Consider the following 26,453-nt stretch of genomic DNA (forward strand, 5'->3'; position numbering starts at 1 on the left):
AAACTATTTTGTTCATTATAATTTAATTCATAAAGTTAAAAATGCAGTTATTTTGTTTAATAATTATATCTATTTTATTTACAGATGTACCACCTTAATATTTCGACTCATGTCTAATTTAAACACAAATATCTGTAAATACACAAGGAATAACATCTAATTTATTTGAACAAAAATATGTTAATTTCGCACACAGTTTAAATGAGCAGTATATTAAGACTAATCTTAATGATAAATGTTAATTTCTAACAAAAATACCGACTCTTATTTTTACGGAAGTAGGAAAGATGCGTCACGGGAAGTTGGGGGTTAGATGACGTTTGTGTAGTTGGTCTACCACTCGGCGAAAAAACAGCTGCTGCGAGTTTAGGTAAGTAATATTTGATCAAAAAAGACGTTTTATCGTAATAATTTGAGCATTTAACGTTGTAAATTATCGTTGATCTCGATTAAACATGAATCCAATCCTGTCTTTGATTAAATCGAGCACGGTAATGCGGTTTACTACGGCTGTCTGGCCTGATTTCAGCATAGAGCTTTAACTGTTTACTCTTGTTAATTATACGTGTCTATACACTATTCAACGAGTATAGTTTTATAATAGTCTAAGTTATTAATAAACCTGGTGGAATTAGTGTTTTAGTTACGACTCATGTTTTTAAATGATCCGGTTTCATCCAGGTTGGATAGTAACGTTACATGGCTTGTGGTAGTAACGGAGAAACTCCTCCGAAATATTATTATTTAAAGTCTCTTAACATGTTTTTGTTCATGAAGGTTGAAGCCTTGAAGGTTGGAGTGGAGATAACGGTGACAGTTGGATTGTTTTGGGGGGAAACCCCACCACATTGGAAAGTCACATTCATAATAAGAAGTAAGCAATAGATGCTTTCACGTTTTAATGTCATCACTCAAGTCTTCTCAATGCTCTTGTGATTCAAAGCTGGTCATTAATACCACAGTTTTTTTTTTTTTTTTACCTCCAATGAGATTGAGGTAAAGTTGGTTTTATATTCACACATTCAGAATTTTACCTTGTTAATATCATTTCTGAAAAGTATTGTTTGCTAGATGTTAAATAGGGAAATCAAATTAGCAGCTAATCACTATCAAAGTCACTATCAAGTATCAAAGTATAAAAATAATACATTTTTGGATAGTTAATCATCTTTATTTTTTGATGTATGTCATAAAACGTTTCGCATTCTCATTTAAAAAGATAATTAATACCAACCTATTGAATAATATTATTCGAGAGAATAGACATTACAAAATGTAAAATAAATTTTAAAAGTATGGTAAAACAGAAATCTCTTAATAATAAATATTTGAAATAAGAAGTAAATGCATGTGCATATACATTTATAAATGCAGTTCTGTTATAAGTATAAAAAATGAACAATGTGACTTACAAAATAAAACATTTTCAAATTATGTTTTAGAATTTTTTTTTTAAAGGATAATTCATCATATTTTGGTCATCTGAACAATTGATAACCTGTACAGATTAGGGTTGCACAATATATTGTTATTGCAATGTGTGTATCTGCAATGCTCAGGATATTCAATGCTATATTAGGAATAATAAAACTTGACCAAATCTTATCGTGTGAAATACATTTTAATGTATTTTAAAGCCCTTTGACTGTAAGATTTCAAGCAAAATTAAACCAAGAAGTTTTGAAGCTTGTCACTTCAACAAAGATTAAAAGTTTATTTATACAATGAACACTATACGGTGTTAATTTACATTTGATTTTTTTCATTTCTGCACCTCAATGCTGTTTGACTTCACTGAAAACTATGAAGTGCTGTTTTTTTAATATATTTTTTATCCTTGTTCTATTATTTTCATCTGTGCTTTAGATATTTGTTCATATTTTTGTATAGTTTTATATATTTTTTGCAGATGCACTTCTTAAAATTATAAATACTTTCCAAATGGAGTTTACTCAAGTCATCTTGTGAAATTATATTCAAGTCTCAATTTATATTGCAGAAAAACAAATTATCACAATGTCAGTTTTTTTTTCCAATATCGTGCAGCCCTAGTACAGATACTTTCTCTTTAATCTTTACTACCTGATGTAACAAATAGTCCCTGTTGCAGGTTGGCAGCTGATTAACCGCAAAAATGGTTTTAGCTGATCTGGGGAGGAAAATAACCTCAGCTTTGAGGTCTCTCAGCAATGCCACCATCATCAATGAGGAGGTACAGATGCAATCTTAAAGTCACACTTGATAAGCATTGCCACCATCATAAAATGTTAATTTAATTGCGATCTCCTTAGGTATTAAATGCTATGCTCAAAGAAGTCTGTGCTGCCCTGCTGGAGGCTGATGTGAATATCAAGTTGGTAAAGCAGCTTAGGGAAAATGTCAAGTAAGTAACGAAAGTTAAACAAAACGTCATTGCATGGTATTATTGAATGTCTCTAAAACCACTCTATTATCTCCAGGGCAGCCATTGATTTGGAGGAGATGGCCTCCGGTCTGAACAAGAGACGAATGATCCAACATGCCGTTTTCAAGGAACTTGTCAAGGTAAATGATGCTGTATTATTATTGTCTGTTAAATCTTATTACATCGTTCCTTAGAACTGGGACAAACCAAGCTGATGCCAAACAACTAGCACTGACGAACACTAGATTCAAGCCCTGTTCACACAAACATGGGTATTTTCTAAACGGGACTGTTTTCTGTGGGGTTTTGCTATTTGTTTACATAAATATGGAGTGTCGGTTGACTGAAACTTAGTGAAAACTCTGGCCAGGGTGAGGATTTTCCAAAACTTAAGTTACAGTGTAGTCATGTGGACACTACAGCCAGAGTTTTTGCCTCATGGTTTTCTCCTTTCTGATTGGACAAAAGGGCTGGTTTACACCAAATGTGGAAGACGCAAATTGCGCACATTTGTGGCAAATGTATTGCATTATTCGGCTGCGAGAAGATAATGCGCCTCTATTCTCATGTTTTAATTTGTATGCAGTTCACTCGCGATGATACTTCTTATTCATTGTTTGGTGTGAGCCCAGCATAAGTGTCATTATGGTCAACTTTTGGCTCAGCGTGCCCTTTAAAACGTGGAAAACTTTGTTTATAATGCCTCGTTTCCACTGACTGGTACAGTACGGTACAGATCGGGTCTGTACGGGTCACCTTTATCAGGCTTGCGTTTCCACCACAAAGGGTACCCTTTTGGTGGGCGTGATGTACGACATAAAGTTTAAGTCGACGTCATGCTCAGTCGAAATTATGTCAACAGTAAAGCTGTACGGGTCGTTCATATATCATAATGAGCAGCACTTCTCACAAAACAGATGCTTTATACACATAAATACTTGTTTATAAATGATTATTACTAACTTTTCTATGAACATGATTTGATTATAACTGCAGATCAAGGACAGTGCGAAATAGCCTACTGTAATGTCTCTAATTATATAAATAAATGCAACATGTATGAACACATACAGCCCCTTACAGTCTCCGATATATTATTAATTACAGAAAAATAATACACAGCAAACATTTAGTACTTATTTGAGTTCAAAAACACACGCAATATAGCCCACAGTTAGCACAAACCTCTCATCTGTGTCTGTAATCTTCACCAGCACATGTAAGCTCTGTTAGAGAGTCATTTTGTCATTCCCAGTTCATAATAGTCCAAAAGGCGAAGATAATCATGGCAGTTTGTTCATGATTCAGGTTGTTAAAACAATTTTGCTCCTGTGTTTTGCTGGGCTTCTCTTTTTTTCTGCGTTTCACTCTCGCGTTGTCCTTTTTTTCTGAATGGATCAGATGACGGAGACACTTCAATAATCATACACACACACACACGTTATCATCATCAGCTCAGGAAGTTCGTTATATCAAATATAGACGCGGATGCGAGCTCCCGGAAGAAAGCGAATACCGCTCGCACTTTTAGACGGGCTCTTAAAACAACAACAGGACATGACAGCTATTTCTTCTTGGCTGTGTGTCTGTTTGTGGAAACGGCGACAAGGTTTGTTTGAGCCCGGTTCATCCCATTGTTTTATGCATATAGTATTTTCATGTAATGTCTCTGCTTTGTATTTAAAAAAACATGGCGGTTCATTTGTTTACGTTCTGTGTAGCTCCACAAGCTTGGGACGTATCTTTGTAACCAATCAGCGTTCAGCTGCACGTGTTGCTCCACCTTTTGGTATCCTTTCTCTTGTTTGATACCCTTTTGAAAGGGTGCCGAAAAAGTGGTACGGTACGGTTTGGTTTGGTATGCTTTTTGACAGTGGAAACAGCCACAAAAGCGTACCAAACCGAACCGTCCCGTACCACTCAGTGGAAACGGGCCAAAAAATAACCGTGTATGTGTGGACATAGCTTTGGACCACTAGATCCAGGCTTTCAAGTAGGATGATTAGTGTTACAGCTGGCTAATGAGAATGTGGACATACATAAAACATCATTTTTGTGACTCAGTACAACAATAAATACTGTTTATTCATAAATGTAAGGGATAGGTGTTGACTTGGGGTCGGTGTAGATGTTAAGACACAATAGGTTAAATAAAGATAAAGTAAATATCTTATAATCCGCAGTCAAAAATGTTATGGTTCATTATATTGACCAAAATGAATATCAGTAAACAGAGTGGATTCTGTAATTGTAGTTTGGTGTATTGTTGGTGAATACTGAATATAATTCATGTGGATATTTTTGAGATACTGTAGCTCATTTAATGAAGCAGGGTCTGCAGGCTGGTCTCATCTGGACCGAAACGCTGCACAAGAACACGCCAAATGGGATGGCAGCTGAATGAAATGAGAGCTTGTTATCTGCATCTGAATTGTTTACATGGTTACATCACTTCAGTTTTTGTTCTCGCGCTCTGATTCGTTGCTGAATAACGAATCGGAGTCTCTAGATTCTTCAGCTGTTGATTGACTCTATATGCTGAATTGGACCAACTTGTTTAGCACCGTCGCCTCACAGCAAGAAGGTCACTGGTTCAAGTCCCAGCTGGGCTAGTTGGCATTTCAGCGTGGAGTTTGCATGTTTTCCCTGTGATGGCGTGGGTTTCCTCCGGGTGCTCCGGTTTACCCCATAGTCCAAAGACGAGTTATAGGTAAATTGGATAGACTAAATTGGCCATAGTGTAAAAGTGCATGTGTGAGTGATAATGTATGGGTGTTTCCCAGTACTGGGTTGTGGCTGGAGGGGATTCCGTACATATTCTGTAATAGTTGGCAGTTCATTACACTTTGGTGACCCCTTGTAAATAAGGGACTAAGCTGAAGGAGAATGAATAAATGAATGATTTGAGAGACAACGTCCATAAAAGCTAGCCAGACCAACACAGACAGTCGGCTCGATGCTCCTCAACAGCATGGTGTGTCCTGGCCCTTAGGGACTCCCGGTGAATTTAGATACTTGGTTTATCACATAGAAAATGAATGGCTTGTTTTTGTTGCAGCTAGTGGATCCTGGAGTGAAAGCTTGGACTCCGACAAAAGGAAAGAACAACGTCATCATGTTTGTGGGTCTGCAGGGCAGTGGGAAAACCACAACATGTTCTAAGGTGAGCCATTATTGGGTAGTTACACACTGACCTCTGGCCCTTTTCCAGAAATAAATTAACATCTGACTATGTCGCCCTGGCTCAAATTTCAATCATTGAAAGTCACATTTTACTAGGTCATTCAGAAATAATGTAAAATAGGCTGTCGGTATTACTAAATAATGCACGAGAATTATTGTGGCATAGTCACATCACTGAATGCCCCATTTTTAATGTTATCAGCCAACAATTTCTATCTGGAGAGACTTTAAATGAAAATTTTTTAAATGTGAATCCATCTAAAATTGTACAATTTTTATCCAAAGGAAAACTTAAACTGTTTTAGATTTTTTTATCTTACACATTATCATTATTATTATTGTTTATATATTTTACCTTGTATATTATTTATTGCTGTTGATGACTTTGAATTGTTAGAATATTTTTATAATTATAAAAAAATTGGTATTTATAAAACGTGATAAACTTGATCTATTTTTGCCATGACATAGAAGCTGAAATGGCAATAAAATTAAAACTCCCTCTCTAGTCACATAACTGACAGAATCTGTATTGCCTTTGTATTAGTTGGCATACTACTTCCAAAGAAAAGGATGGAAAACGTGTTTGATTTGTGCTGACACATTCAGAGCAGGTAAAGTTTGTACATGGTGATTATATATTTGCATACTTTATGCACTTTGGTCAAAAAATAATAACTATGTCCATTTTTATAGGTGCCTTTGACCAACTCAAGCAAAATGCAACAAAAGCCAGAATACCCTTTTACGGCAGGTAATAAATGTGCCGTTCTCCACTTGAACTATCCTATATATTTAACTCCTCACACTCAGCCATTGATTCATGTTGGTGTGATTGAACAGTTACACAGAAATGGACCCGGTGATCATAGCTGCAGAAGGTGTAGAAAAATTCAAGTCGGAAAACTTTGAAATAATCATCGTGGACACAAGTGGTAGACATAAACAGGAAGACTCGCTTTTTGAAGAAATGCTTCAGGTGTCAAATGCTGTGGTAAGTCCTGTTTCGATGAAATATCAAACAGAAAGACTGATGTAAAGCTTGATGCTTCATAAGTCATGTGTGTCCCACAGCAACCTGACAATATAGTGTACGTGATGGACGCCTCCATTGGTCAGGCTTGCGAGGCTCAAGCTAAGGCCTTTAAAGACAAGGTAGATGTGGCTTCTGTTATTGTCACCAAACTGGACGGCCATGCCAAGGGTGGTGGTGCGCTCAGTGCGTAAGTACACACTTTCTGCTTCGTACTTTCAGCTCTTAAGTAAATAAATACAGGGGGTTGACTGTAAATTTATGTTTACAGTGTGGCTGCCACAAAGAGTCCCATCATTTTTATCGGCACAGGCGAGCACATTGATGACTTTGAGCCTTTCAAAACTCAGCCCTTCATAAGCAAACTACTTGGTAAGATATTGCTGAGCTGCTGGGTCCATTAAAGGTCCCATGAAGTGCTTTGAAATGTGCAGTTTTCTATTTGATGTTTGACGTAATCTCAACTGAAAAAGGAAGAGAGGGCAGGACATATAGTAGCTCCTCCCTTTTAAAAACAGCCTAGAGGATTTTGTTTTTATCACAGCCCTGCCAGTGAGAGTGGTTGAGCTCAAGCCCATCAAATGAAAAGCAAATGAGAAGTGTCTTGAAGGGGGCGGGGAATGTCAGATACTAGAAAGCATTTGATTGGTCAAGATTTGATGAGAAACTGAAGTGTTAAGTGACGTGAAAAAAAAAAAAACACGTTAATCCATTTGGTGGAAATGGCAAACTAGTAGCTCCAAATTAGGGCTGCTCGATTATGGGAAAAATCATGATTATTTTGGTCATGTCATAATTGTAATCACGAATATGGAAACGATTATCAGTTGAAGTCAAAATGATTAGCGCTTCTGTGAAATGTTTTTTTAATATAAATATTTGATGTTGAACAGATTCAGGAATTTTTTTACAATATTTCCTATAATATTTTTTTCTTCTGGAAAAAGTGTTATTTGTTTTATTTTGGCTAGAATAAAAGCAGGTTTAAATATTTTAAAACCGATTTTAAGGTTAATATTATTGGCCCCCTTAAGCAATATATTGTTTGATTGTCTGCAGAAGAAACTACTGTTATACAATGACTTGCATAATTACCCTAAATAAACCTTTTAATCACACTTTAATATAAATGCTTGAATTTTGAAAAATATCTAGTAAAAATATTATGTACTGTCATCAAGGCAAAGATAAAAGAAATCAGTTATTAGAAATGAGTTATTAAAACTATTATGTTCAGAAATGGGTTGAAAAAATATATTTTTTCAGAAATTGGGGGGAAAAGGGTGGCTAATAATTCAGGAGGGCTAATAATTCTGACTTCAACTGCATATATGCAGTTATTTTCCTCCCTGTAAATAAGGAAAGGAAACTTTGCTTTAAGCATCTCTGCTGTAAGAAAAGCACTTTAGCTACAAAAGTCCTTCAGTCAAGAGCAGTGAGTGATTTTGTCCTTTTGTTGTTCGATTAATAATGATAAAAACAGGCAGCAGCAAAAATATTGTGCGCTGTCACTTTAATGGTTTCTCTTTCACGTGTCTTTTGATTCTCAACTCGTTTTTTTATTACACAAATGAGGGTTAATATGAGTAATCCCTAAACACAGCGTTTTGACACCTATTTGACCATTAAAGCGCTCGCATTAAGATGACTTTAGATGTGTGTGCCCTACTTGTCTCTGAGCGCACAGTGTGCGAATGAGACCAAATGCTGACCGCATGTTGTGTGTGCCGCATGTGGTCTCATTCGCGCTTTTAAAAACATTGCAAATGTACATCAATGAACTGTGCTGCAAAAGTTACATTACAGTACATGCTTTTAGTCATTTTCATGTGAAACGGCTTTGCAGAGCAAAATGGGTACAACTGGAAAAGGGGCGGTATATGATGCAATAATCGTTTCATCTCGACTAATGGTTTTCATAATCGTTAGAAGCCGAAATCGAATTTTCGATTAATTGCACAGCCCTACTTCACATGTTTATATCAGCCTTACATGTACGAGGGTGTTTTCACACCTGCCTTTTTAAATTCGTTTTCCTTCTTGGTGCTGTTTGTTTGGGCAGATGTGAATGTAACAATCGCACTTAAGTGCACACTAAAAACGGAGCATAAAAGCATACCGAAACCCCTTGAAGAGGTGGTCTTGGTACGCTTTCAAACAAACGCTGGAGCAGTTCGTTTGTGGTAAGAAAATGATCCAAACTAGAACAGACCCAACTGCCAAAAGTACTGCGCCTTTTGGACTAATCCAGCTGCTGTAGTCCAATGCACTTTGCATTATGGGATGTGAAGGAAAAATGTTTGTTGACAGCGCTTTACCAATAACTTTAAACAGAGAGAGAGAGAGATGGAGAGGAGAAAGACATTACCTTATGGATCGTTGGTAATATTTCCAGAAGATGACTAGTCGTAGTCGTAGTTTAGCTAATTTAATTCATGCCTCCTCCTGAAGTGATTTGCGATGTGCCTACGCCGTTTGCAATGCATTAAGACATTGTTTTCTAGCCACGCTTCATCCTCAATGTATAGTCTTTCTAAATTGTTGTATACAAGCTATATAGTATACCATGACCAGCGATACAATGAACCAGTGCAGTTTTCCCTCCATAGTAAAAAGGGACATTTTGTGTCTGCCAGTTTGTTTACTTGCGGGAGTTAATTCTGTGTTAATTCATGCTAATTCTGACCAATCGAAAACCAGTATAGAAAATACGTTCATTAACATCTGGCCAATGAGTGATGTGGATTTTGTCATATGACTGCATTTTGGTTCTTTTCAACTGGTTCGGACCAAAGCAATCAGTGTGGTGTGAAAAGGACTCATAAACGGCAAGAAAAGCTACAGTGTAGCATTTGTTGCTGTTGGTCTGGACCAAATGAACCGAACTACAAATATTTAAGCACCTTTAAACACGAATTTTGTCATTGTTTTGTACCACACTAGCTTATAGATATCATTGAAGACTAACATAATGATACTAAAATCTAAAAAACATTATTTTATTTTCACTAGACCTTTAAAACAAAAAATTGTGGAGTTAACAATAATATTATTATATTTTATTTATAATGCGCTTTGCTTTAACTCAAATCGCTAATTTAGCACTGAGCTAGGAGTTTGAGTCAAACAGTAAAATTGTGCATTTTTCCTCTAGGTATGGGAGACATTGAGGGACTGATTGACAAAGTGAATGAACTAAAGCTTGATGACAACGAGGAGCTAATTGACAAGCTTAAACACGGTAACTATAACATTACTTCTATGAGAATGTTAGTGTTTTCAGTACTGTTTTTTGGACAGTAGCACTATATTAAGATTCTTTTCAGCACCTTGTCAGATATGACGTTTTCTCTCTTTTAGGTCAGTTTACACTCAGGGACATGTATGAGCAGTTTCAGAACATCATGAAGATGGGACCCTTCGGTCAGATCATGGTAACGTCAACATTAAAAAAAGGAAAAATCAAACTGAAAGAAATTTATTTGGCAGATGTTTTCCATAATTTCTGATTTTCTTCGTGTGTGTTCAGGGCATGATCCCAGGTTTCGGAACCGATTTCATGAGCAAAGGAAACGAGCAGGAGTCTATGGCCAGGCTAAAGAAACTCATGACAATAATGGATAGTATGAATGACCAGGGTATGTGATTTGTTCTAAAACGAGAACAATGCATACATTTCCATGCCCTGTTTAAGCGTTGCATTAAGGTGCATCCTTGTTGATCTCAGCAATGTTAAAACTGGTTTTAAAATGTTTTGAGCCAATCTGATTTCAGCCACCTTCAGAGTCGAAAGCACATTTCATGGCTTTGCTTTTGTAGTGCTGATGCTCTTGTTGTCAGGTGCCAAAGACTCAGACTACATTTACACGAAACATAATCAGCCTTGTGTATATTCGTTTATACTTGCCTTAAATACTAACTCCGTTAAAGAATATCAGTGTTTCCCCTAGGTTTACAGTTTTGGGGGGGGATTGCGGCTGCGGCACGATGCGGCCCAACGCAGTGTGACTGTTCAGACTCACACTGATACAAGGAGTCATGGTCATTTAATGACAGCAGTAAATAACTGAGCACTTTTTGAACTGTACAACCGTTTGTAAATTATAATTTAACATTTATTTTATATCGTTTTTTATTCACAAACTGTACAGCTTTTGTCACTGCACTGTATCTTTATGGGCTTCTGGAAGAACATTTCCTGAGCCTCTTGGTATGGAAAGTCAGAAATGTCTGGCCCATTTATTGAGACATTTATTAAACATGTCTCTATTATAAAAATTTAGATGTAAAAATGTCATGGCCAGAAGCAGCTTTACAGAAAATTACTGATTTGCACTCGCAAAATCTTTACTGCTCTGTTCATTTAACATATCAGATGTCATTTTTAGACCATCACTGTGCCTCCCACGATCTGTTCACCTGCTCATTCACTCTTGTCGCCATAATTTTCGGGAGATTATCATTAGTTTATGGGCATCCGGGAGTCTCTATGCATTTGCAGAAGATTCCTGGAACTTTCGAGAGACTTGGGATGTCTGCATCTGTATATATTTTAGCTGCAGTGACGCGAGCGAGGAACAGAAATGACATGCTGTGGTGTAAATAAAATGTTACATACGGCTATTTAGCTTGTTTATTAAAAAAAGTTGTGATCTAGCGCTATATAGATGATACAATTAATGTGACTTCAAGGGGTGTGGGGACAGCTGTTGGGAGGGCGGGGCGCCCCCCTTATATAATGGTAGGGGAAACACTGAATATGCAAGTGCATGACATCAATTTTTTCAAAGACTTTCATGTTCAGGTGTTAAGACGGACATGACAACAGTTGCGTTTTTAAAAATGTCCACTTTGAAACCTGTTTGTAAATGTATGCATTTTCAGTTCCAAAAACTATATTGTTGAGTAAATGAACAAGCAAAACGTATAATAAGTTTCCCATTTTTTGTTGAAAATGTTGTTTAATTGTATGTTGTCAGGGCACATGCTAAACGGAAATGATATTAATATCTAAAACTGTTAATTTGAGATGATGTTTGATGTTCTATTAACAATCCTGATTTAAGCCCACAGTGTTTGGTGTAGTCCTGCACAAATGAAAGCTGCTTTATCTTTAGTAATTAAAAAAACTCATTATTATTGGTGCAGGTTAGTTATGCAAAATTATAGCGAAAGATCAGAAAAGCACATTTATAAACCCTCAACAGACCCTCCTCAGAACAATGGTAGCTAAAATAGCTCTGTACAAATACGAATGCGCATTATTTACTGTGATCTGATTAGGCATGGGCCGGTATAAGTTTCTGACGGCATGATAGCCTTGGATAAAAATTGTATGGTATCACAGTATTGTGATTACTGCTCTAAAATATTTTATTTTTAAATATCAGATTTTTTTTCCCCTTTAAAAACAATATATTTTATTTTTTGAAAGATTTCTAATATTTTGGAGCAGTAAACATGTCAGGCTAAACAATTCAAATGAATCACTGACTTCTGCTGTCTTCATTAGTTTCAAAAACACTGATTTCTTTACATTTTAAAACTCCATCTTTGGAAATCTTTTCTGCTGAAGATGCTGTTGTCCTAAAAAAAAAAAAAAAAAAATATATATATATATATATATATATATATATATATATATATATATATATATATATATATATATATATATATATATATATATAAACACACGCACACATACATGCATACATACGGTATTACAGAAAATTTTAGCAGTTTTAAATTCTTGACCTTTCCAAACCATGGTATACCTTGAAAACGGTTATCGTCCCACGCCTAGATCTGATTGTGCAAAATTCACCTTAATGCCTCATGTAAATGAAGCCAATATTGGAAAGTTTGATCATGTCTGAACTCCACTGATTTAGCATATTGTGGTTTCTCAACTCAGAACTGGACAACAAAGATGGCGCCAAGCTCTTCAGCAAACAGCCGAACCGCATCCAGCGAGTGGCCCGGGGGTCTGGAGTGGCCACCAGGGATGTACAAGAGTTGCTCACCCAGTACACAAAGTTTGCCCAGATGGTCAAGAAGATGGGAGGCATTAAAGGCTTGTTTAAAGGTAGAGTGATTTGTATCCAGTGCTTGTGAACAAACTGACATTGATGCATGCAAAGTGTTTGTTTCATGATCTAATTAAATTATGGTGGTGGTGTTTTTTAAAGGAGGAGACATGTCCAAGAACGTCAACCCATCACAGATGGCGAAACTGAACCAGCAGATGGCTAAAATGATGGATCCAAGAGTGCTTCATCACATGGGTATGAGCTCCACTGATACTCTTAGGGTGTTTTAACACCTGCTTAGTATTTGTTTCAGATCCTGGTGCATTTTCTTTCTTTTTTTTTACTTTGGTTTGTTTATCCTTATATGAACTACAGAAATAATAGCATTTTGTAAATATAGTGACCAAAATGATCATGGTTCTCAACAATCCCGGTTTTGTTAAAAATGATCTGAAAATGCTCTAAAATACAATTCATTTCTACCAGGGTTCAAAATGAACTAACAACAACTTAAAATTTGCAGCTCATTGCAATTTTGTGACAAACAACATAAACCTGGATCCCTGCATTATGGATTTGTTTACTTAAGTTTGTTTATATATATATATATATATATATATATATATATATATATATATATATATATATATATATATATATATATATATATACATATATATACATATATATACATATATATATATATATTAGATAGATAGATAGATAGATAGATAGATAGATAGATAGATAGATAGATAGAGAGAGAGAGAGAGAGAGAGAAAGATAAATAGAGAGAGTTTTTGTGTTTTTATTGGTAATTCAGGGTTTTGTTTGTTTACATTGTTTTCACAATATTGCTGCTTCTTTAAATACTGTATATATTGCTTTTATAGTAAAACAATTGCAAAAAAGGTTGTACAATTTAATAAAAAATCTAATTGTAGTTTTTCAAATCATATTGCGATTTGATTTGTGATTTTAATTTGGTGAAGACAGGCTTCAGGTCTGTATTAATACTGTGCAGGACACAATTTAAATGAAAGGAATACAACACTGACTGACTGTGTGTGTGTGTGTGTGTGTGTGTGTGTGTGTGTGTGTGTGTGTGTGTGTGTGTGTGTGTGTGTGTGTGTGTGTGTGTGTGTGTGTGTGTGTGTGTGTGTGTGTATAATATTGCGAAATGCAAGTATATTTATATACACTCACCGGCCACTTTATTAGGTACACCTAACTAGTACCCGGTTGGACCACCTTTTACCTTCAGAACTGCCTTAATTCTTCATGGAATAGATTCTTCAAGGTACTGGAAAATTCCTCAAAGATTTTGGTCTAAATTAACATGATAGCATCACGCAGTTGCTGCACATCCATGATGCGAATCTCCCGTTCCACCACATCCCTAAGGTGCTCTATTGGATTGAGTTCTGGTGACTGTGGAGGCCATTTAAGTACAATGAACACATTGTCATGTTCAAGAAACCAGTCTGAGACTATTTGCACTTCATGACATGGTGCGTTATCCTTCTGGAAGTAGCCATCAGAAGATGGGAACACTGTGGTCATAAAGGGATGGACATGGTCAGCAACAATACTCGGGTAGGCTGTGGCGTTGACACGATGCTCAATTGGTACTAATGGGCCCAAAGTGTGCCAAGAAAATATCCTCCACACCATAAAACTACCACCACCAGCCAGAACTGTTGATACAAGGCAGGATGAATCCATGCTTTCATGGTGTTGATGCTAAATTCTGATGCTACCATCCAGATGTCGCAGCAGGAATCAAGACTTATCAGACTTGGCAATGTTTTTCCAATCTCTTATTGTCCAATTTTTGTGAGCCTGTGCGATCTTAGCAGAAGGTGTGGTCTTCTGCTGCTGTAGCTCATCCGCCTCAAGGTTGGATGTGTTATGCATTCAGAGATGCTCTTCTGCAGACCTCGGTTGTAACGGGTGGTTCCTTAAATTACTTTTGCCTTTCTATCAGCTGCTACCAGTCTGGCCATTCTCCTTTGATCACTGGCGTCAGCAAGGCATTTGTGCCCACAGAACTGCCGCTCACTGGATATTTTCTCTTTTTCTGACCATTCTCTGTAAACCATAGAGATAGTTGTGCGTGAAAATCCCAGTAGATCAGCAGTTTCTGAAATTCTCAGACCAGATAGACTGGCAACATCAAGCATGCCACATTCGGAGTTACTTAAATCACCTTTCTTCCCCATTCTGATGCTCGCTTTGAACTGCAGCAGATCGTCTTGACCATGTCTACATGACTAAATGCATTGAGTTCCTGCCATGTGATTGGCCGATTAGAAGTTTGCGTTAGCAAACAGGACAGGTGTATCTAATAAAGTGCCCGGTGTGTGTGTGTATTTTATTTATATATATATTTTTATATATATATATATATATATATAAAACTGTCTATATAAACAATGTATTATCATTGCAACCTTTCACAATGAGCTAATCACAATGTTACAGGACTTACAGTGAGTTTTTAATATCGCAATCATAGTTTTAATGATGAGAATTTTTTAAAACTGTAATACTAAATGTCAGAAAAATTACAATACTTTAGCTTGAAACCGATAATCATGACAGCATCTGAACCAACTGAAAACACTTGTATAATAATTTGTGCACATGTATTTTTGTGGTAAAGTCTTACTTACAGGGGTTTCTCTTGGTTTCTTGTAAGGTGGCATGGCCGGACTGCAGTCTATGATGAGGCAGTTTCAACAGGGAGCTGCTGGCAACATGAAAGGCATGATGGGATTTAACAACATGTGAACCTGCAAACAGAGGACACTAAAAGAATCTGATGGTTTTGGCAAGCAAAACGGGCCGATGAAGATAGTTTGATTTGTATGTCTTGTATGCCACAAGTAATTTAATTCTTTAAAAGGTGTAAAACATTAAATGGAGGCACATTTACATGTAAAAGCCCAATGTGTCTTCTTTGGAGCAGGATTGATATGGGGGACTATTAGAAGAAATTATGCTTCCTGAGATCAAGTCCAGCGACGTTCAAAATGTCACGTGAGGTTGGAAAGTGATCAGCTTGGCAAATACACACACACACACACACACACACACACACACACACACACACACACACACACACACAGAGACGTCTGGATCTGAGTGCTTTACGATACTGCCAGACTTGTCGACAGCTGATTTCTTTCGGTTATATGATTTTACCGTAATTGCTATGACCGTCTTCATAGCAAAGGATATTCATAAGTAGAAAATCATGGTTTATTGTATAATTGACTGTTTCTGATTTATTAATCTGCCATAGAGAAGCTCCAGCTTTGTATCAGAGATGAATACAGTAGTTGCAAAAGAGTATGTGGCAATATTTTGTCATAATATTATAATAAAGTTTATATGGCAACATTTTAACAATATTTGTCTCTCTTTTTTTAAATCTTTGGTTTGTTTGTACTGAAATTATGTCTTCAAATATTGAATCTGTGTGAGTGAAGTGACTGTATTATTTGCATTGTTTATGATGTATGTAATCCAGGCTGTGCAAAGAAAGAGCTAGACAAATTTACACTGAGATTAGTTGGTAATCTTTGTTTTATCCCTTGTAAAATGATTGTAACTAGTTCAAAATATCTTAAAATTATTTAACTTGGCAAACATTGTAAATATACTTATTCACGTTTTAAATGACTCTTTAACCAAGGAAATTGAATTAAATGTATAAGTATATGCTAATCACATTTTTATGTGACACACAGTTAAATGTTTACTGGTTATTTAATTAAGGAAATTAATTTCTGATCTTTTTAAATATATTTTACATCTAACTATTCAGAATTACTAAACAGATCCAAATAAAGTATTTTACGAGTGTTTAAAAGACTTAAAGCAAACAATTTAATATATTTTAAATATTAATAAATTAATATTTAAAAAAATCACAGAATTAAACTAGATATGATTTGCATTTAGATGAAGCGTTACTTTTATAGCAGACAACAAAATGAGTGCGGGACTCTTGACGTGGCACCGACTCCATGTTGAGCTGCTACGTCATTAGCTCGGGCACTCGCTTCTGCTCGTGAGCGCGCTGTCACTGACTGGGAGTCTCTGAGGAGACACAAAATCAAGGATTCAGGTACGTCTAAACTCAACTTTCTCTCAACAGACATCGGCTATTGAACCCTGCATTAGTGATCCGGTCAATGAGGAGGATTTTGAAACCTTAGCTGGACCGTAGTTCAAGAAATGGAGGGTTTAAAGGGCATTTAGCTTTAAGTCAGTGTTGACTAGAAGCATCATGTCTACGTAACATCAACAAGCAGGTCATCCGAGCGGTTGTTCACTGAATTGTTTGATGGGATCAGATCTTTATATAGTGATTATAGGCACTTAAGTTGTTTTAATCTTGATATACGTGAATGTTTATTCCCTAAACTACCGAACTAGCTTTCTGTGGCTAATTCTGGAGGGTGGGCTAACGCCCCCAGTGGATCGCTATAGAGTGAGTAAAACTAAACTAAAAGTATTATTGACCAAACTAAAATAGCTATCTGACCAACGTTGGCATGTGTGAGGCTTAACAGACTTTTGTTTTAAAACAGTTTTGTTTTTCTCTCCTTAATAGAAATTAATGCTACATTTGCTATGATGAGCTATATAATGTTGGTTATTTACTCGAAAACTTGGCAGGCTGTTGCATTGCTTGTTTGTTGTGAAGTTAATTACTTCTCTAAGTTACAAGTGTTGTATTTCACACACTTTACTGTTTTTGATGTGTTTTTCTTCATTGGTTTGGGGTCTTCTCATCTGCACATGTGGCATTTTTGGTTCTCATCTGTAGTTAGTCTATGATAGGGACTTTCAATGAAATTTTTAAAACTAAACCCAGAAATGTGATTTTATTTACGTAGAAAGCATATTATAGGCAAGTAAAGTGTCTTCTCTAAGGTTTCAAATTACTTGTCACGATAAAAAAAAATCTAAATCAATGTTTCTTAATCAATCGGTGCAACATACACTCACCGGCCACTTTATTAGGTACACCTTACAAGTACCGGGTTGGACCCCTTTTGCCTTCAGAACTGCCTTAATCCTTCGTGGCATAGATTCAACAAGGTACTGGAAATATTCCTCAGAGATTTTAGTCAATATTGACATGATGGAGTCATGCAGTTGCTGTGGATTTGTCAGCTGCACATCCATGATGCGAATTTCCCACATCCCAAATGTGCTCTATTGGATTGAGTTCTGGTTACTGTGGAGGCCATTTGAGTACTCATTACCATGTTGGAGGAACCAGTCTAAGATGATTCACGTTTTATGACATGGCACGTTATCCTGCTGAAAATAGCCATCAGAAGATGGGTACACTGTCTTCATAAAGAGATGGACATGGTCAGCAACAATACTCGGGTGGGCTGTGGGGTTGACACGATGCTCAATTTGTTATAATGGGCCCAAAGTGTGGCAAAAAGATAGCTCTCACATCATTACACCACCACCAGCAGCCTGAACGGTTGATACAACGCAGGATGGATCCATGCTTCCATGGTGTTGACACCATATTTTGACCCTACCATTCGAATGTTGCAGCAGAAATCGAGACTCATTAGACCAGGCAACATTTTTCAAGTCATCTGTTGTCAAATTTTGGTGATCCTGTGTGAATTGTAGCCTCAGTTTCCTGTTCTTAGCTGACTGGAGTGGCACCCGGTGTGGTCTTCTGCTGCTGTAGCTCATCTGCCTCAAGGTTGGACATGTTGTGTGTTCAGAGATGCTCTTCTGCATACCTTTGTGGTAACAAGTGGTTATTTGAGTTACTGTTGCCTTTCTATCAGCTCAAACCAGTCTGGTCATTCACCTCTGACTTCAACAAGGCATTTGCGCCCACAGAACTGCCGCTCATTTTCTCTTTTTCAGACATTTTCAGGCACCAACAAGCATGCCACGTTCATAGCAACTTAGCAACCTTTCTTCCCCATTCTGATGCTGGGTTTGAACTGCAGCAGATCGTCTCTTGACCATGTCTACATGCCTAAATGCAATGAGTTGCTGCCATGTGAACGGCTGTTTAGAAATTTGTTAATGAGCAGTTGGACAGATGTACCTAATAAAGTGGCCGGCGAGTGTATATATTCATGGAAACATGGAAAAAGTAATTTAATCTTACCCTGAATTATTCAAATATATAAAAAGAATAAGTTATCATAATAAACTTTTAAACATATCACTGCCAAATAGCTAAAACATAGTAGTTTCAAGGAGATTGGTAAAGAAGACTCTTAAGGCATTACCAAACTATCCCTGTTCAAAATAAGTGTATTTTATTTGTTAATGGTCGATTTATTCATCAGAAAATTAGAAACATTCTTTTTATGAATCAATACTTTATAAAGCATCTACCTAGACAGGATTTTTGGCATCATAATTGTGACCAAACCCAAAAAATATAAGCAGTTACTCAAAACTCAAAGGTGTAGTCACCCAAAAGTGAAAATGTACTCACTATTTGCTCACCCTTGAGTGGTTATTGTAAACATTTATAACTTTCTGAAACCTGAAAACCTGTAACCACTGACATCCATAGAAGGACGTATACATTGTAAATCAATGGTAACAGATTTCCAGCTTTCTTCAAATTTATTCAAGGAGTTATTGATGACAGAACATTTTTTGGTGAACTGTCCCTTTAATATAGTAGTTTTAGTATGTTTATATCTGCAAAAGTCGCAATTAAATAAGTAAAATATCTACTAAGTATGTCTACTTAGTGAAATGTGTTCATACTTGAGTGTTTTCAGATCAGATCTTATATCTCTTATCTCATTCCAGCATTTAATGATATGTGATGTGACATTATAGTTTGCCCTGTGTCCAAAGGGTAACACTGAATCAGACTGGGCTGGTCTGTTTCTGTATACACACACACAAATACACAGATCATATCGTATGTAACTACCCGCCGGTTGATAAAACACTCCACGCTTCCAAATACTGATGTCCATATGGATTTCCTTTATTGAACACCGTGAAAACTAAAAGATAAACAAATAAACAAACCAAATGTTTCACACAAACACAGATCAAAAGGACATCAAAATAAACAAATAATATATAAACAATGTTTAGTTTACCGTGTTGGCCTGATAACCAGCTGTAGAATACGCAGGAACATTAAACAGGTGCTTGCATTGAGATCTCGCTATCCTGAGTGACCATTCAAACTCTCGCAGGTTAAATCAATCAATGAGAATCATGTGACTTCCCACTCAGGCCAACCGGAAACAAAGAAATTAGTAACAAACATATACCAATACACATTCAAACAATGAAATTCAAAACAATAAACAAAATTACAAGCTGACCAATCAGCGTCAGCTACATCGTATGTGTTCAATACATCACTGCATGCATTTCTTTACAACTTCTGTACAACTCGCAGATTCCAGAGGGTGCGATGGCGACCTTCCAGGAGTTCATCCAGCAGAACGAGGACCGTGATGGCGTCCGTTTCAGCTGGAACGTTTGGCCGTCCAGTCGTCTGGAAGCCACGCGTATGGTTGTGCCGGTGGCCTCGCTGTTCACCCCGCTGAAAGAGCGTCCGGATCTCCCCCCCATTCAGTACGAGCCGGTGCTGTGCAGTCGGGCCACGTGCCGAGCTGTGCTCAATCCTCTGTGGTAAGTCTGAGAGATCAGAGTCAGAGTCGACAGCATAATGAGTTCACAGATGGAGGATCTGCTCCTTATCCGGGGCAGTAATTTCCAAATAAACACATTTATTATGAAAGCTGGATACATTATACGTGATGCTCTAATATTATTGTGCTTCTGTTTTTTTCCTTTTCCCACTGTTTGAACAATCAGTCAAGTGGATTACAGAGCAAAACTCTGGGCATGCAACTTCTGTTATCAGAGAAATCAGGTACAGTCATTGCTGTTCTCCAGAGTTACAGAGCTGAGATTAACATTTAATTGGACAGCCAGATTAATCTGTCCACAACTTTTGTAAATTAAATTAAAAAGCTAAACGTGATTGTTTTAAAAAAAAATGTATTTACCCCAAAAAATAAACTATTTCCATAATTGTGATTTCACATATTGTTACTGTCCAATGTGCAATTTTAAACAATGAAATCTATATGTGACCCTGGACCACACAACAAGTCATGCATGCACGAAAGCTGAATAAATAGGGTTTCATTTGATAATATGGAATGGTTTGTCAGGATAGGACAATATTTGGCTGAGATATGGTTTCTCCAAAATCTGAGGGTTAAAAAAAAATCTAAATATTGATAAAGTTGTCTACAAAATAGTTTAAATGAAGTACTTTGCAATGCATATTACTAATCAAACATTGAGTTTTGATGTCGGCGCCAGTAGTGTAATGGTTAGTCCGTCAACACATGCACTCCGGTGCTGACGACGACCCGAGTTTGATTCCCGTCTTGCGGTCCTATGCTGATCCTTCCCCTCTCTCTGCTTTCCTGTCAATACACTCTACTATCCTATCCATTAAAGGTAAAAATTCAGAAAAAAATTATTAATATATATATATAAAATATAATATATATATATATATATATATATATATATATATATATATATATATATATATATATATATATATATATATATATATATATATATATATATATATATATATATATAATAAATAAAWATATATATATATATATATATATATATATATATATATATATATATATATATATTTTTTTTTTTTTTTTTATATATAATATATATTTAGCTTCATGGCAGTTAAAAAAAAAAAAAAAATATATATATATATATATATATATATATATATATATATATATATATATATATATATATATATATATATATATATATAAATGTCTTTTAAAAAAAATCAAAAACTGCTTTTATTCCAGCCGAAATAAAACTAATAAGAATTTCTCCAGAAGAAAAAAACATTATCAGACCTTCTCTGAAAATTTCCTTGCTCTGTTAAACATCATTTGCAGAATATTTAAAAAAGACAAAAAAAATCAAAGGGGGGTATAACTGTATGTTGTTTTAAATAATAAAATTTAAATAGACTTTCGGATGTTTTCCATGCATAAGTAAGGTTTTTACAGCCTTAAAAAAAGTGCATTGCATTTTTAAAGCTTTTTTTTTTGTATTAATATTGTTAAACAATATCCCTGTGCTTTTATAGTTCCCACCAACCTATGCTGGAATATCTGAAGTCAACCAGCCTGCTGAGCTACTTCCACAGTTTTCAACTATTGAATATGTTGTCCAGGTAAAGCTATTAATTACACCTTTTCAAGGTATATAAAAAGTGAACAATAGAATTGGATAAACCATTGTATGGTCCTAAATATGGATCTAATGTGGTATATAAACATACCAAACAGCTATTAGAAATATATTAGAAATTAATAAATTATAATAGTTTACTTATCGAATTGATCTCACGTCTCAAATGTATAATATTTTTATTAACATGAAAGTTTAACGTCTGTTTTAGCTAATGTTATAATGCTTTCTGCAATTATATTTAAACTTTGATTGAATGATTGTGTTGCTATTGAATAGCGTGGTCCACAAATGCCCCTAAACTTCCTGTATGTGGTGGACACGTGCATGGAAGATGATGATCTGCAGGCGCTGAAAGAGTCCCTTCAGATGTCGCTCAGTCTGCTGCCCCCTACTGCCCTAGTGGGCCTCATTACATTTGGACGGATGGTTCAGGTTCACGAGCTGGGCTGTGAAGGCATCTCTAAGAGCTACGTTTTCAGAGGGACCAAAGACCTCAATGCTAAGCAGCTCCAGGTAGAGATTACTGCAAATGAAGCTCATTTGAAAAGGATCGTTCACCCAAAAATGAAAATTGACTCATCCTCAAGTGGTTTCAGACTTTTGAGAGTTTATTTATTGTGTCAAACACAAAAGATGATAATTTGAAGAAAGCTGGAAACTGGTAACCATTGATATCCATAGTATTTGTTTTTGCTTAAATGGAAGTTAATGGTGACTGAGTTGATTTTCTGATGCTTGTCTTTACATCCAAAAATCCACTGCATTAATGACAGTTCATTCTTCAAAATATCTTCTTTTTATGCTCAACAACAACAACAAAAAGTAAAATGGGTTTTAAACAACGACTGAAGAGTGAGTAAGTTATGATGGAGTTTTCAGTTTTGGGTGAACTATCTTCAACATATCTCTTATTTTATACAGATTTTATGGTGTAAATCTTGTTTGCAGGAGATGCTTGGGTTAACTAAACCAGCTGCAGCCCAGGCAGGCCGAGGCCCACAGCAGCCTCAGGTTCCTCCATCAAACAGGTGAGCTAAACAAGCTTTTATTGCCACCTTCCAACTTTAAAGTGCTTCTTTGAATATGTAAAGTTTTATGCAAAAGGTCTGCAATGTTTTCAAGTGCTCAATAAATAGAGTTGTCTTCCGAAAGCATGAAACAGTTTGTAACTGCATGAACTGGGTAATTCTAGCTTTACTTGATGCACAAGCTACATGGGTTTGCAAACAATGCACATAATGGAAGCCAGTGATCCTAGTTTGCTTCCTGCAATGTCTGCTTTGACCTTCAAACAGTGTAGCTGAGGTTGGTTCAAGTTATCGAATTTCAGGGTTTCTGCAGGTTTCACAAAGTCAAATTTAAGACTTTTTAAGACCATTATGGAATTTCAGACTTACAAACCAGCTCAAATGTTCACGAATAAAACGTGTTGTGGTAATGCACAATCGTTAGTGATTTGAGACATTTTATAACAGCACTCCTGCAACATTCTCTCTTGTTATTTATCTTATTTATCTTTCATTTATATCCATTATTAATAGCCTATTTAAGTGTTAAGGTAGGCCCACGTGTAATCTGCGTGCACAGAATTCCGTAGATTTCCAAACAATTCTGCAGATTTCCGCAGATTTTTAGCCCAGTGTTAATTCTGTTTATTTACTTGAGTAAATGTGTGTACTTATATTTATTCAGTTTTAAATTTATTTCAGTAATATTAATAATTAATATGAAAATGTTCATCTGATTTATGTACAATGCAGTTTGTAGTATAATATTTTCTGTCTTTTAGTAGAGATATTATATGAGAGACTTGTTTTGTTTACCAAATAAACTGAAGTGAATCTAATTACTGTTACTTCACATATTAAGGTTTTAGTTATGATACACCCAATATAATTCCGCAGAAATCCGCAGATTTTTACCAAAATTCTCAGCAGAAATTGCAAAAAAACATTCGCAAATTCCGTCTGGAAAAGCTGTTTTTGTCAGTCATGCTGCTTCTCGATTCTAAGATCACATTTGTACGCATATAGACAAACAGTCTCATCTGTAGTGACGACGAGCCGGCACTGGCAATTTCAAAATATTTTTTTATTTTGCTGCAAATTTGAATATGTGATAGAGGATGCTAATTTAAAAACAGCAGTCTTAAAAATAAAGGTGCTGAAAAGGTTATTTGTTGGTGTTGATCAGAGGTCACCAATCTCTGTCCTAGAGGGCCGGTGTCACTGCAAGGTTTAGCTCCAACTTGCCTCAACACACCTACCTGGGTGTTTCAAGTACACCTTGATTAGCTTGTTCAGGTGTGTTTGATTAGGGTTGGAGCTAAAATCTGCTGGACACCGGACCTCCAGAAACAAGTTTGTTGATCCCTGGTGTAGATGGTTCTTTGAAGAACCTTAAACAGCCATGGAACCTTTTCAACTCATAAAAGGTTCTTTGTAGCCCCAAATGGTACATGATAGCCTCACTGTAAAAAAAAAAAAAAATTTAAATAAATAAATAAATAAAAATGTGTGTGTGTATATATGTATGTATGTATGTATATATATATATATACACACACACACACACACACACACACACACACACACACACACACACACACACACACACATACATACATACATACATATATATATATATATATATATATATATATATATATATATATATATATATATATATATATATATATCTATACAGAGTTTTAGCCGGCCAAAGTGGCTAGTGAGAGTGGCTGAACTCCACATCTGAAATCTTGGCGGGTGTTAATGTAAAGCTCTGTATTCATCTGTTTGCCCCTGTGTTGACCATTGCTTGTCTGACCATTCTAGTAAACCTGCACTTGGATCCGCACCCCTATTGTCAGCGTCACTTCCCTGTTACAGTTTGTTTTACCTTGAATTTATGTAAGCTTGATGTAGCCCTTTAAAATGACATAATAGAAGCACTTTAAATCTTCACAGTATATAGATTAATGATTTCTTTGCATATTCAAGTTAATATATGCAAAAATTGAATTAAACGTTGTCATGTTTTTGTTATTTGAATATTTGTGTGCTCAGGTTTCTCCAGCCGGTGCAGAAGATAGATATGAATCTGACAGATTTGCTGGGTGAGCTGCAGAGAGACCCCTGGCCCGTCACTCAAGGAAAGCGTCCGCTGAGATCACTCGGAGTGGCTCTTTCTATTGCTGTTGGGCTCTTAGAGGTGAGGTTTTTCACAATTCAAGACTTGTGTTCATTTCTTTAACGGTCTGCCGGTATTAAGACTCATTTGTCGGCAGCTGCAGCCAAATTTGTGTTTAGGAATGCAATGAAAAGAAAATTCTGGATGCACCTGGCCAAAAACTGAAACCGCTTTGCAGTAATTATTTATTTTTTAATTTATTAAATTATGTAAAGTAATTTTGTAAGATGTTTTTCAAATTTAGCTCAGTAACTTAAATTATACATTTAAAAAAAAAAAGAAAAAAACACAAGCCAAGGGGCGGTGCGGTGGGTAGCGCTGTCGCCTCACAGCAAGAGGGTCACTGGTTCGAGCCTCTCCTGGGTCGGTTGGCATTTCTCTGTGATGTTTGCATGTTCTCCCGGTGTTGACGTGGGTTTCCCCCACAGTCCAAAGACATGCGCTATAGGTAAATTAGGTAAGCTAAATTGTTCGTAGTGCATGTGTGAATGAGTGTGCATGTGTGTTTCCCAGTAATGGGTTGCAGCTGTAAGGGCATCCGCTGCGTAAAACATATGCTGGATAAGTTGGTGGTTCATTCTGCAGTGGCGACCTCTGATTAATAAAGGGACTAAGCCGAATTGAAAATGAACGAATGAATGAACACAAGCCAACACAATAACCAGATTTTATTGACATTAAACTTTCCCTGAATCTGTGATCATTTTCAGCAGCCAAAAATTAGGTGCATCTCTATGTTTTCCACACTTTGGTTTTATAAATAAGTTTTTAAAACCATGAACTAACACACATAGATGTATGAAAATGTGACCAATTTGTGATTTTTGACCAAATCTAAAGCTTCAGAATAATTTTACACACTCTAGGGCTCAACAATAAGGACTGCCCGATGGCCCTGGGCCAGCTTGAGAGACGCTCGGGACAGTAGACAAGATCGTTACTGGCCCGATTGGGCCAGTGCTGCACGGTCACTAAAGTTTAATTTGCCTATGACAGTGCAACCATTTGTCAATTGTGTAGAATCGAGAAACAGTTTGTGCTTTCAAGCCTTTAAATGCTACCCTCTCTGTCATGTCATAAACACCATATTGCTTTTCAGTTCCTCCTATCTGATTGGATATTGTGAGCACGTATCTGGTTATTTTTGTCTGTAACTTGGTAACAACCAGTACAGCAAAGAGACAGCAACATGGCGGCAACATCAAATTATGAGGCTAATGTCTTGGAAGCAGACATTTATGTGGGTACAACAGGTTAAAATGAAGCGGGGTTTGGCACAGTTTGTCGTCAGTTTGGCAAAGCAGCC

General features: G+C 36.3%; 2 protein-coding genes across 4 annotated transcripts in view; both read left to right on the forward strand.

Annotated features, from left to right (window-relative positions):
* The first annotated feature begins 297 nt into the window (after window positions 1-297).
* Window positions 298-16,063, forward strand: srp54 (signal recognition particle 54). The gene is made up of 17 exons (NM_200988.2): window positions 298-370; window positions 778-874; window positions 2,111-2,212; window positions 2,292-2,383; window positions 2,460-2,544; window positions 5,463-5,567; window positions 6,135-6,201; window positions 6,284-6,341; window positions 6,431-6,581; window positions 6,662-6,810; window positions 6,892-6,992; window positions 9,775-9,861; window positions 9,981-10,054; window positions 10,150-10,258; window positions 12,535-12,705; window positions 12,809-12,904; window positions 15,351-16,063. The coding sequence occupies exons 3-17, from the start codon at window positions 2,135-2,137 to the stop codon at window positions 15,440-15,442; spliced, it is 1,515 nt and encodes a 504-aa protein (NP_957282.1). The 5' UTR covers window positions 298-370; window positions 778-874; window positions 2,111-2,134; the 3' UTR covers window positions 15,443-16,063.
* A 650-nt stretch (window positions 16,064-16,713) lies between these two features.
* The window catches only part of sec23a (Sec23 homolog A, coat complex II component), a 175,667-nt gene continuing 165,927 nt past the window's right edge, over window positions 16,714-26,453 (forward strand). For 2 of the 3 annotated variants that reach the window (XR_012392677.1, XM_073927149.1), the window contains exons 1-7: window positions 16,714-16,784; window positions 20,091-20,326; window positions 20,513-20,570; window positions 21,849-21,935; window positions 22,232-22,468; window positions 22,904-22,983; window positions 25,024-25,168. Coding sequence is in view for 2 of the 3 variants with exons in the window: in XM_073927149.1 (XP_073783250.1) it covers window positions 20,106-20,326; window positions 20,513-20,570; window positions 21,849-21,935; window positions 22,232-22,468; window positions 22,904-22,983; window positions 25,024-25,168 (828 nt within the window). In the remaining variant the exon portion in view is untranslated. 3 annotated transcript variants of the gene reach the window in all.

The sequence above is a fragment of the Danio rerio genome, chromosome 17 (assembly GCF_049306965.1).
Source record: "Danio rerio strain Tuebingen ecotype United States chromosome 17, GRCz12tu, whole genome shotgun sequence".
NCBI classification, from domain to species: domain Eukaryota; kingdom Metazoa; phylum Chordata; class Actinopteri; order Cypriniformes; family Danionidae; genus Danio; species Danio rerio.